Raw genomic sequence first — 12,099 nt, forward strand, 5'->3', positions numbered from 1 at the left:
CCAGGGTCACACAGTCAGTAAGTGTCTATAGCAAGATTTTAATTCATGTCTTTCTGGCTCTATTCCCCTATGCCACCTATCTCCTAATCTAGAGCTAAAAGGAACCTTTAGAAGTCACCCTAACCAAATAACTCATTTTATAGATGAGGAAATGGAGGCCTGGAGGCTAAGAGACTTGACTGAGGTCACATAGTTAATAAACAGTGGAGCCAGGGGCAGCTAGGTGGCATAGTGGATAGAGCACCAGCCCTGGATTCAGGAGTACCTGAGTTCAAATCCAGCCTCAGACACTTGACACTTAGCAGCTGCGTGACCCTGGGCAAGTCACTTAACCCCCATTGCCCCACAAAAAAAGAAAGAAAGAAAGAAAATAAACAGTGGAGCCAGAATTCAAACTCAGGTCCTGGGCAGCTAGGCGGCACAGTGGAAAAAGCACCAGCCCTGGATTCAGGAGGACCTGAGTTCAAATCTGGTCTCAGACACTTGACATTTACTAGCTGTATGACCCTGGGCAAGTCACTTAACCCTCATTGCCCTGCAAAACAAAACAAAACAAAACAAACTCAGGTCCTGTGACTTCAATGTTCAGTTTTTTCCCACCTGTACCATTACCCTGCCATGGAAAGCTTAATAAATTTTTGGCAAATAAAAAAAGATTTTTGATACAGAGAAAGGACACAAAGTTTAAGATAATTTCAGAATCCTCTATATGGATGCATACATAACTAGTCATGTTTTTTTGTTTTCCTAAAATATCATAGTTCCTTTTTGGATGTTAATCATTCTTACATAGGCATAAATGCAACTTCACTAAAAACAAACAAAACTCTCACCCTCCATGCCCCTCCCCATCTCACTCTGTGTGTGTGTGTGTGTGTGTCTGTGTGTCTCTGTGTCTCTGTGTGTGTCTCTGTGTGTCTTTGTGTCTCTTGGTATCTCTCTCTGTCTCTGTCTCACATACACACACACACACATACACATTACTCACCAAGGGCTCCCTGACGAACATCTGTTCGAGTAGCTCCACCAACAATAAACTGAGGGTCAGGACACAATTCCTGAAAGGAATTTTGTACAAAAACAAACAAACAAATACATCACAACATTTCCAGCAACAATGATGGGTTGGGTAAAGAATATGTGAGGGATTTTTCTTTTTTGCCCTTTCTTACCCCCAAGTGGAAATATTAATGTGCTAAAGAAAAATCTCATACACCAATGCAACACCCCAATTATCCAGGTAGAAGGTAAAAATATTACTTAGCACCTAGTAAGGAGCTGGGCTCCCTGTGAATGCTCATTAAATGCTTAATGAGTATAATAATGCTTCTCATTACGCTGATGGAAAAACTTGGAGAGCCAGGAAGTAGCAAGTCAACTAAAAGGTCAGTAAAAGACAGCAACTCAACCCTTAAGTCTTCTAACTTCTAACCTTATGCTCCCTCAACTAACCTCCACACACACTCCATTGGCAAATACGTTGTCTCTGTATTTCATAGCTTTCATAGAAACATTGTTCAGAAAATGTTCTTTTATTCAATCATCTATTGAACATCTACTTGTATTCCACATTATATGAAATGCTATGGAGGAAGTTGAAAACACAAAAGAAATAGAACAATCTTTGCCCCCAATGAGCTTATAATGTAGTTGGAGGAAAGAATTATAACTATGGTAGGCCAACAAGAGCTTTGCTTCAGGGTGCTGAATTTAGAGGGTGTCAAACTTAGAGGGTAAAAACTAGTGGAATATAAGTTTCATGAGTGCAGGAACTGTCTTGCCTTTGTGTTTATGTCCCAGAACCTAATACAGTTCCAGACTCATAAACGGTACCTAATAAAATGCTTGTGGATTAACATTTAAAGATCATATGTTGTGTAGGTAGAAACAAGAGTTTAGCCTTGAGTAGCAATAATATTTAGTTAACATAGGAAGATACCAGAATTTTTGTGATTGGGCTCCTCCTCAACTCTAGAGTGAATCTTTCCTAGAATCTCCATCACCACCCCACTGAGATTCTCACTTTCTCTCCTGACCCCACCCTATAGAAGGATGTGCTTTGTGCTACTTGTAAGAGTGCTACTATGTAGCCCTTAAAGGTTTGCAACACATAATACAAATATCATCTCATTTGATTCTCACAGCCACCCTAGGAGGTTAACCCCATTTTATAGATAAGAAAACTGAAGCAGACAGCGGTTAAATGACTTGACCAAGGTCACATAGCTAGTAAGTGTTTGAGGCTACATTTGAACTCAGGTCTTCAGTTTTACTAGTAGCCAATATTTATAAAATGCTAACCATGTGCAAGGCACTGGTACTTTATAAAAGTTATCTGGGGGCAGCTAGGTGGTGCAGTGGATAGAGCACTGGCCCTGGAGTCAGGAGGACCTGAGTTCAAATCCGGCCTCAGACACTTAACACTTACTAGCTGTGTGACCCTAGGCAAGTCACTTAACTCCAGTTGCTTCACCAAAAAAAAAAAGTTATCTGAATTTGATTCTTACAACTACCTGGTGAGATAGGTGCTATTATTATTCCCATTTCACAGATAAGGAAACTGAGGCAGATAGAAGTTAAGTGACTTGCCCAGGCACAGGTATTAAGTGTCTAAAGTTTGATCCTAACACAGGTCATCATGACTTCAGACCAGGTGTTCTATCCACTGTGCCATCAAGCTAGTTACAGCAGGCTTAGTTTGTGGCATTTTAGTTTGTGGCCCTGAGTACAAAAATTCCTGGTCATGGTTCTGTTTGTAGAAAAATTTACCTATATGAAACCACTAGAGAATAAGAAAACTACCTAATAATGGGACAGCTAAAATACAAGGGGGTGTGGATGAATAGAGTGAGAGGGCCTGAGGTTGAACCCCAACTCTGCCACTTCCCTAATCTCTGTGACTTTGAGAAAGTCACTTAAACTTTCTGGGCCTCAGTTTCCTCATATGTAAAGAGAGGGAGCTTGAGAAGGTAACCTCCAAGATCCCTTTCAGTTCTAGGTCTATAGACCCATGATAAATGATGTCTATTAAGAAGTCACAGACAGAAAAACCTAGGAGAGCCAAGATAACATCATCCATCAGGCTAAAGGTAGCAAGATCCACTCTGAAATATGTGAAAAAGGAGAGGTGTTAAGACAAAGGGTAAACCCAATCAGCCAGCATATTCAGGAGATAGGCCTTGTGAATAAGGGGCAGGGGGAGGGGGGGTTGCTTTTGATCAGGGGGTATCCTGGAACATGTTACATCAAGGAATAACTTTTCTACTTCTCTCCAAAGGAATGAAACACAAGGAGATAAAAAGCAGATGGCAAAGCAGGGGGGAGTGTAGAGCTGAGGGCAGGTACAAAAGAAGGGGTGGCCACCAGGACTCTGGAGAGGGAGAGAAGTCGGTGTCTGATGTGAAGAAGGAGCAGCAAGTTCAGTAAACTAAGAAGTACAGCAACCACAGGATGTGAGAGGGTCAGGTCTTTGTGAGAATACTCAGGGTGTGTGGGGTATATTCTGGAGCCATTTTGGAGATGTCACCAGGAAGCAAGAGGCTGTGCATGCTTCGAGACATAGAAACTCAAAAGTATAATGACAGCTGTGTTATTGCTTCTAGGGAATATGGTTAGATGAGATATGTCCTTCTTCTGTGCTAACTACCACGACATTGTCCTTAAAGAAGGAAATTGATAAGTTGGAGAATGTCCAGAGGAGTAAAACCAACATGGTAAAGGACCTTGAGTCCTTCTCGTATAAGGATTGGTTAAAGGAATTGGGGGTGTTCAGCCTAGAGAAGACTGGGGGTGGGAAATGATAGGGACTATCAAATATTTGAAGTCATTGAAGATGAATGAAGAAAAAGTCAGTCCTTGCCCTCAATGAACTTGCAATCTAGAGAGAGATGATGTGAGGAAGGATGGGATGCAAATCTAATGGGGAAATCCTCACAGGCTGACATCAGTCCTCTTTGACTATGGTTGTTTAACCAGCTACAATACAAGTAGAAAATTATTTATTGAAAAGAACTCAAATATGAGATTCAAGGCGGAATTGGGGGGGGGGGCGGGCAGCAAGACGGTTCAGTGGATAAAGCACCAGCCCTGGATTCAGGAGGACCTGAATTCAAATACAGCCTCAGAAAAAAAATTAATTAAAAAAATAATAATAATAAAAAAACAAACACAGCCTCAGACACTTGACACTCACTAGCTGCGTGACCTTGGGCAAGTTACTTAACCCTCATTGCCCAGAGACAGAGAGAGAGACAGAGAGATTCAAGGAAGAAAAGCTCACTTCTAGCTAGGGGGAGAAGGAAAGTTTACTTGAAGTAAGTGGCCTCTGATCCAAAGATGAAGAAAGGTGTCAATAAGCCAAGATGGGAAAAGAAAGAGGGCCTTTTTCCAGGGATAGAGGCAACAAGGTCAGTAACAGTGTGCTCTTCCTGAAGGATAGTTTGTCAGTGTGTTGGGCAAAGGGAGACCTAGCATGTGAGTCAAGTTTCAAACCTGCCTCCAACACACACTGGCTGTGTGGCGCTAAAGAAATGTCACGTAACTTCATTGTGAAATAGTTTGACTGGAATATGGATAGGGCTAAGAAGAGAACTAGGAGATTTGTTTGGAAAGAGTAAGGAGCCAGATTGAGAAGGCTCTCATGGATATACAGATGGTTTGTCAGCACTTAGAAAAAGCAGTGATCACTTACTTGACTGACTAGTCCTATAAAATGAATCTCATTTCCTTCTTAAATAGCATCCCAATACTGGTAGATATGGGATGGTTATAGACACAGTCATAGAGTATCCTGATTTCAGGAAGGCATTTGACATAGTCTCATGACATCCTTTGGAAGAAGTTATCCCAGATATCAATATTGGTAAATATGATGCTATTACTCAGTTTATTTGTTCTTTCTAACATATGCCAAACAGGAATACAGAAGATAGTCAAGGTATTATAAGAAAAAGATGGACAAATATGACCTGGATGAATAAACAACTAGTGACCTTGCTGCTGCTAAAAACAACCATATTCATAAGGGCAGCTAGGTGGTGAAGTGGATAAAGCACCGGCCCTGGATTCAGGAGGACCTGAGTTCAAATTTAGTCTCAGACAGTTGACACTTACTAGTTGTGTGAACCCTGGGAAAGTCACTTAACTCTCATAACCCCACAAAAAAAAAAAAAATCAAGGGTTGCATGGTCTCTAATGGTATACCACTGGGCTCTCTTCTAGTTAACGTTTGTGTGTGTGTGTGTGTTTTTATCAAAGCATTTGTAAAGGCATAAAAGATATGTTTATCATATTTGTGGATGACACAAAACTGGGAAGGACAGACAACTAATGTGAAAAATGAAAGGATCAATTTTTTTCAATTACCGGGGGCAGCTAGGTATCACAGTGGATAAAGCGCCGGCCCTTGACTACGGAGGACCTGAGTTCAAATTGGGCCTCAGACACTTGACACTTACTAGCTGTGTGACCCTGGGCAAGTCACTTAACCCTCACTGCCCCACAAAAAAAACAAAAACAAAATTTAAATTACCTCAGAAGGCCAGCATCTGAAACCAAAAGAATGAAATTTAGTCATAGAGGATAAAAATCTATAGAATGGCATAACTTGTTTCATAATCTAAAAGATTTGCATTCAGGTCTCACCTACATACTGGCTTTATGATCCTGGATAAATATTTAATACCCGAATGTCCCAGGCTGTAAATTGTAGGGAAGGTGCCAATCTGAAGCAGAAGAGGGAATATTTCCCAGGAGCATTTATACAGAGAATTAAGGTTTACAAAGAGCTTTTCAAAGATTTATCTCATTTTATCCTCATAACAGCCCTGGAAGATGCATGGTATTATTATTCCCATTTCACAGATAAGCAAACTGAGGCAGAGATTAGATATAGGTCACACAGCTAGTAAGCGTCTAAGCCAGATTTGAATTCAGTTCTTCCTAGCTCTAAGTCCAGAACCCCATCCACTGGGCCACCATCTACATAGATGAAATAACAAATCTGGTTTAAAAAAAAAAAAAGACTTGCAGATAAGGACTGTCTTTGCTTATCTATTTGTACCCCCAGCACTTACTTAGCACAGTGATTTTCATATCGTACTTGTTGTGGTGGTATTCGGTCGTTTCAGTAGTATTTAATTCTTCATGACCCCATTTGTAGCTCTGTCTACAGATGAGGAACTGAGACAAACAGGGTTAAGTGACTTTCCCAGGATCTGACAACTAGTAAATGTCTGAGGCCAGATTTGAATTCAGGAAAATGAATTTTTCTGACTCCAGGCTAAACCCTCTATCCACTGTTCTACCTATCTACTCATATTGTGAGCATTTAATAAATGCCTTTCCATTCATTCACTCAAAGAAAACTATACAAACACGGGGTAGGAGAACACAGGCTTGATAGCAGTCCATGTGAAAAATACTAAGGGGTCTTCATTGCCCACAAGCTCCATGTGAGTCAGTAACATGGTGTGGTTGATAACAAAGATAATGGCACTATGCTGAGATAGCATTTGTCATACTAGATAAGATTGGTTGTTGACCCATTCCCAGGTATCAATATTAGCAAATATGAAGCTATTACTCAGTTTATTTGTTCTTTCCAACACATGCCAAACAGGAAGACAGAAGATAGTCAAGGTATCAGAAGAAAAGTATTTTTACTTTGGGCAAGTCATTTCTCACTGGGCCTCAGTTCTCCCAACTACAAAATTAGAACATCCAGACCAAACAATCTGTAAAAATCCTTCCAGCTGGGGGGCAGCTAGATGGCGCAGTGGTTAAAGCACTGGTCCTGGATTCAGGAGTACCTGAGTTCAAATCCAGCCTCAGACACTTAACACTTACTAGCTGTGTGACCCTGGGCAAGTCACTTAACCCCCATTGCCCCGCCAAAAAAAAAATCCTTCCAGCTCGAAAAGCCTGGGATTCTGCATATACTTCCTCCCACTGCTTCCCCTACTCCCCCAACACACACACACACACACACACACACACACACACACACACACACACACCCCTAGGCTGCATTTAACAGCCCAAGACACCCTTGGATTCAGAGGAATGCCAGAGAGATAAGGAGGCAGAAAGCTAGTACTCCTTTTCTTTCCTTCTAACTCCCCAAACTTGGTCCTACCCCACCCCCCCAGCTCTTCTGACTCCAGTAGGCAGGCCCAATGATCTCCATTATTCTGCAGACATGTCCTCCCTCCTGTCTCTCTGCATCTCTCCTTGAAATCAATAGGATGTCTAATCACCAAAAAATGGACCCTGGCTTCAGGGTTGAGCCCCGTTGATTGGACCTAGACAGACTCATGCTGTGCATTACTCAGACACCATAAGTATTAGGCTGTATACTAACTCTGCAGAGCTTCCAGAAAGGCAGGTGAATAAAAGATTTGGGGAAAGGGTTCAGCAAATACTCCTCTGCTTCTGAAGGGGCTTATGGTATTCCTAAGTCAAGGTATTATTTTTTCTTCTACATAACCAGAAACCAGTGGAAATAGGGAACAAAGATAATTCAGTCTTCCCTACAAGTGTGCAAAGTATATACCCAAAGAGCCCTGGCAAAAAACAAAAACAAAAAACCACCTGCCTTTTGTAGTCTGGGCATCCTATTCCTTGAGATCCTCCTAGAGTAGCAGTTCTTGACCTGAGGTCCATAGCCCGCCCCCCCCACAAAGGGGTCCATGAATGGATTTCAGGGGATCCATGAACTTGGATGGGGAAAAAATTAGACCTTTTCTTTTTTTTTTTTTTTAAGTGAGGCAATTGGGATTAAGTGACTTGCCCAGGGTCACACAGCTAGTAAGTGTTAAGTGTCTGAGGCTGGATTTGAACTCAGGTACTCCTGACTCCAGAGTCAGTGCTCTATCCACTGCGCCACCTAGCTGCCCCAGACCTTTATTTTCACTAACCTTTAAATGAAATCTAGAACTTCCTTCCATTATGAATGTAGGCAACAAGACATTGTTCTAAGGAGGGTCTCTAGTCTTCCCCAGTCTGCCAAAGGGGTCTCTGAGTCAATAAAAGTTTAAGAACCCCTGGCCTGGAAATATAGGGATATTATTATGGGCAAAATAATTTTCTTCCTGGGAACTGGAGAACCAGACTAATGCATCAGCATAGCCTTCCTCCCCCTCCTCCACACCCCCAAACTTCAAGACAAGCAGAAATAACCAGCAGGGGCAGGGAAACCAAATTTCGCTATTTCAGAGAAAACGTGACTTTATCTGAGCATTATGCTTTATTTATCTGCTGAGAGGGCAAAAATATATTCATTCGGTCTGTCTCATCTCCTTTCCCCCTAAGGCAGATGAAAATAAACATCTCAGTGTGAGCCAGGATGAAGAGCCACATTTGGGCGGCTCTTCTGAAACCCTAGGAGTCCAAAAGGGTAAGACTGAATGAAAGAGAAGAATAGACATGATGCTATACTGCAGCTCCCTGGTGTCCAAGAAGTTCATAACTGTTCCCAAACTCTTTCATCCTTCTGCCACCTTAAGAGATGAGACATGTGTCATGGCAGGCTCTGTCCCCTCTTCCAGGCCATTTGAATAGATTAAAGAACTGGCACAGAGATAAAGGTACTAAGGGACAGAAGAGGAGGCTGACTCGCCCAGGGTCATGTAGCATATCAATAACAGAGCTAGAAATAGCATCAGAGTCTTCCTGGTCTCGTGGCTTTATCTGCATTAGATATAATCAGTCTTCAACTCTAGGGATGGCAAAACCTATGTCCTTTAAAGTGAGCCTTGTGTGATGCCCAGCAGAAAACCAGCCTGTGGCAAATATTCAATTAATTATTTATTGGCGATTGATGAGGAAATTATTGTTGTTGTTGTTGTTGTGGGGCAATGAAGGTTAAGTGACTTGCCCAAGATCACACAGCTAGTGTCAAGTGTCTGAGGCTGGATTTGAACTCAGGTCCTCCTAAATCTAAAGCCAGTGCTTTATCCACTGTGCCACCTAGCTGTCCTATGTTTTATTTTTTCAATGAACATTTGCAACCTCCAAGAACCAATGACTTCAGTTGTCACTAGCATGACCCCATGGCTCCATTGTCCTATCCTGTGGATTTGGGTAAGCATTGGGATTGTAAGCACAAAAATCCCGAGAATTCAGATCAACCAAACCGTGCCCTTCTATTGATGATCGCCAGTGTCTGCAATGTCCTCCCTCCTCATTTCTGCCCCCAATTTAGCCCACGTCTAGCTTTTTTCTCTAGTAGTTTGCTCATTGTCTCCTCCATTGGATTGTGAGCTCCCTGAGGACAGGGGCTGTCTTTTGCCTATTTTCTTTTGCCTTTTGCCTTTTTCTATTCCCAGAGCTTAGTGCAGTGCCTGGCACATAGTAGGTATTTAATCAATGTTCATTAACTGAATGACTCAATTTAGTCCCCCAACTTCAATCAAAGCACAGTTTAGATGCTTCTCCAGGAAGTCATTCATAATCCCTCAGACTGTTAGAGCTTTCTCCCTACTGCAGTTGTTTCATATAACTTTGTATCTGCTTTATATTTAAATTGTTTAATGGCAACATAGAATATAAATTCCTGGGAGCAGGGACTATTTTGTCTATCTCCCCACTGCACAGAGTAGGCATTTAATAAACGCTTTTTGGCTTAGAGAAAAGAGAATTGGTCTCAGAGTCAAGAAAACCCAGGATCCAGTGCTTTCTCTGATAGATACTGACTGTGAAAGTCACTTAAGCTCTGAGTGGCCCAAGCAACTCTCCCATATAAATTTTGGAACAGCTGCAGTAGTGGATGGAATTTCCTCACTGGAATTTCCCTACACCCATGAAACCACAGGTGCAGTGTTCCACTTCCCTCCCAAAACAACAACAGCAACAATCATATCATCTTGTAGTTATCATATTCACCAAAAAAAAATTTAGACTAAATGAAGATATAGTTTTGATAGAGTGGGCAATATGGATGAACTTATAAGCTCTTAGGAAATTGCAAAAGAAGGAAGAGGAATCTATTTCTTAATCCTTTGAAGAGACTGAACCCCTATCACTTGGTTAACTTGTCTTCATCTGGACAAGTTTTCTCTCAGACCCTTTGATACCCTGGGTATTCCAAAAATAACATGTAAATCTCTAAGCCTTACTCACTTCTTGATTGTCTCCAAAAATTTCAAGGGGTGTCACAAAATTCTTAAAAAGAGAAAACAGGAGCAGCTAGGTGGCGCAACACTGGACCTGGAGTCAGGAGGACCTGAGTTCAAATCCAGCCTCAAACACTTAACACTTACTAGCTGTGTGATCCTAGGCAAGTCACTTAACCCCAATTGCCTCACCAAAAACAAAAACAAAAAGATTTAAACAACTGTTTAATGCTGATAAAACGAAGACAGAGGGAAAAGGGACAGTCTACCTTGAGCTATTTCCCTTCTGACTTAAGTGGTTACCAAGAAATGATGTTGACAACTTCATTCTCCCACCCTTAGATCCAGAAGACACCGAAAGTCCTAGTTTGATGCTTCTCATGCAAGATGCACCAAAGAAACAATTTGGTATAGTTGAAAGAGCATCCCACAGTCAGGAAAGAGCTGAACTTCAGTCTTACCTCTGACACTTACTAGCTACCTGACCAGTCAATTAACTTCTCCGAGCCTCAGTTTCCTCAACTTTAAAGTGAAGATAAGAATAGCAGAAGTACTCACCTCACATGTGGTTGTAAAGATTAGAGGAGGTAATGGTCGTAAAGTGTTCTATAAATGTCAGCTATTATTATTATGTTGCCAGAAGGCAACAAATGTATTAGTCAGCTAAATGAAAAGGCCCAGGCTGTAGGGGCTGCCTCCTCCCTTCTTCTCCATCCCCTAATGCCATGGCGGGAAGAATAAAAAATCGGAATGACACGATGGGGCTATCCCAGTTTCTCCTTTCAAGCCATGGTCAATAATCCTTCCCACATATTTAATCACGCCCAGAAGACTTCCAAGTTCTACAATGGCTAAACTTACAGCCTCCCCGGGTGATCTTGGTTTGGTTTGCTCAGTGGGACATTTGGCTGGTGGGTTTCACAGAATCATAGATTTAGAGTTGGAAGGGAACTCGGAGACCATTTAATCCAACCCTTTTAGTGTAGAGATGAGAAAACCGATGCCCAGGAAGGTTGAGATTTGTCCAAGGTCACATAGGGAGGAAACATCAAAGGAAAAAATCGAACCTTGGTCCTCTAACTCCAAAACCAGTGTTTTTCCCATTGTGTGACACTGTGGGAAGGCAGGAAGGCAGGGTGGATGGATGGATGGAAAAAAGGAAGGAAGGAAGGAAAGAAGGGAGGGAGGAAGGAAGGAAGGGAGGGAGGGAGGGAGGAAGGAAGGAAGGAAAGAAGGAAGGGAGGAAGAAAGAATGGAAAGAAGGAAAGAAGGAAGGGAGAGGGGAAAGAAAGAAGGAAGGAAGGAAGGGAGGGATGGAAAGAGAAAAAGAATGAAGGAGGGAGGAAGGAAGAAAGGAGACATTTTGAAATATGTGGGGTCATGGAGCACTCTTATGTTAAACAATAACCGATCCCCTCATATCCAGAGCAGTACCCTCCCCCCACCCCTACACACACACACACCCCTTTTGTTCAACTAAGTCACTTCCAACCAATCCCTCTCCTTACCGTGGGTCGTTTCCAGACAATCCCTTGGGTCTGAGGAGAGTATGGCCCCAGATCCTTATATCCCAAAGCTGAGGGACAAGCTGGGAATTCTGGGTCCTTAAAGAGAGTCTCTGACTCCAAGCACTGTTTCCTTAAAGTCTCATAGTCCTGGCCCAGGTATTTCACAGCATTCTGGCTGGAACCCAGGCCCTCAGCCACTGAGCGCTGCTGTTTTGACAGTCTCCCTGACACAGCTGCCATGGCTGTTCCCTTGATTTGGAGGCAGAGTGAGATGGAAGAAGGGAGGAGGCTGCTATAGACTGTTCCAAGCTCTGTGCTACTAGGAACCAAGAGGAGGTTATAAAGGAGCACCTATGTAGAGGTGGAGTGAGATACATTACCCTCTGGCAACCAATCTGAGGAGGAGTGAGTCAAAGGCTCAGGCATCCCCAGAGCAAACATGTACCCAAGGCAAGAGGAAGAAGAAAGAGAGTCAGGTT

The 12,099-nt window shown here is 42.4% G+C and overlaps 1 protein-coding gene across 1 annotated transcript in view; it reads right to left on the reverse strand.

The window, feature by feature from the left end:
• Window positions 1-11,860, reverse strand: part of CAPN8 (calpain 8) — a 114,543-nt gene extending 102,683 nt beyond the window's left edge. Inside the window, exons 1-2 of the mRNA XM_044005092.1 lie at window positions 11,621-11,860; window positions 989-1,058 (exon numbers count right to left, since the gene is read on the reverse strand). Of these exons, the coding sequence (XP_043861027.1) occupies window positions 989-1,058; window positions 11,621-11,860 (310 nt within the window). The remainder of the gene's footprint in view (window positions 1-988; window positions 1,059-11,620) is intronic.
• Between the last annotated feature and the right edge of the window lie 239 nt (window positions 11,861-12,099).

Source organism: Dromiciops gliroides, chromosome 4 (genome assembly GCF_019393635.1).
Source record: "Dromiciops gliroides isolate mDroGli1 chromosome 4, mDroGli1.pri, whole genome shotgun sequence".
NCBI lineage: Eukaryota > Metazoa > Chordata > Mammalia > Microbiotheria > Microbiotheriidae > Dromiciops > Dromiciops gliroides.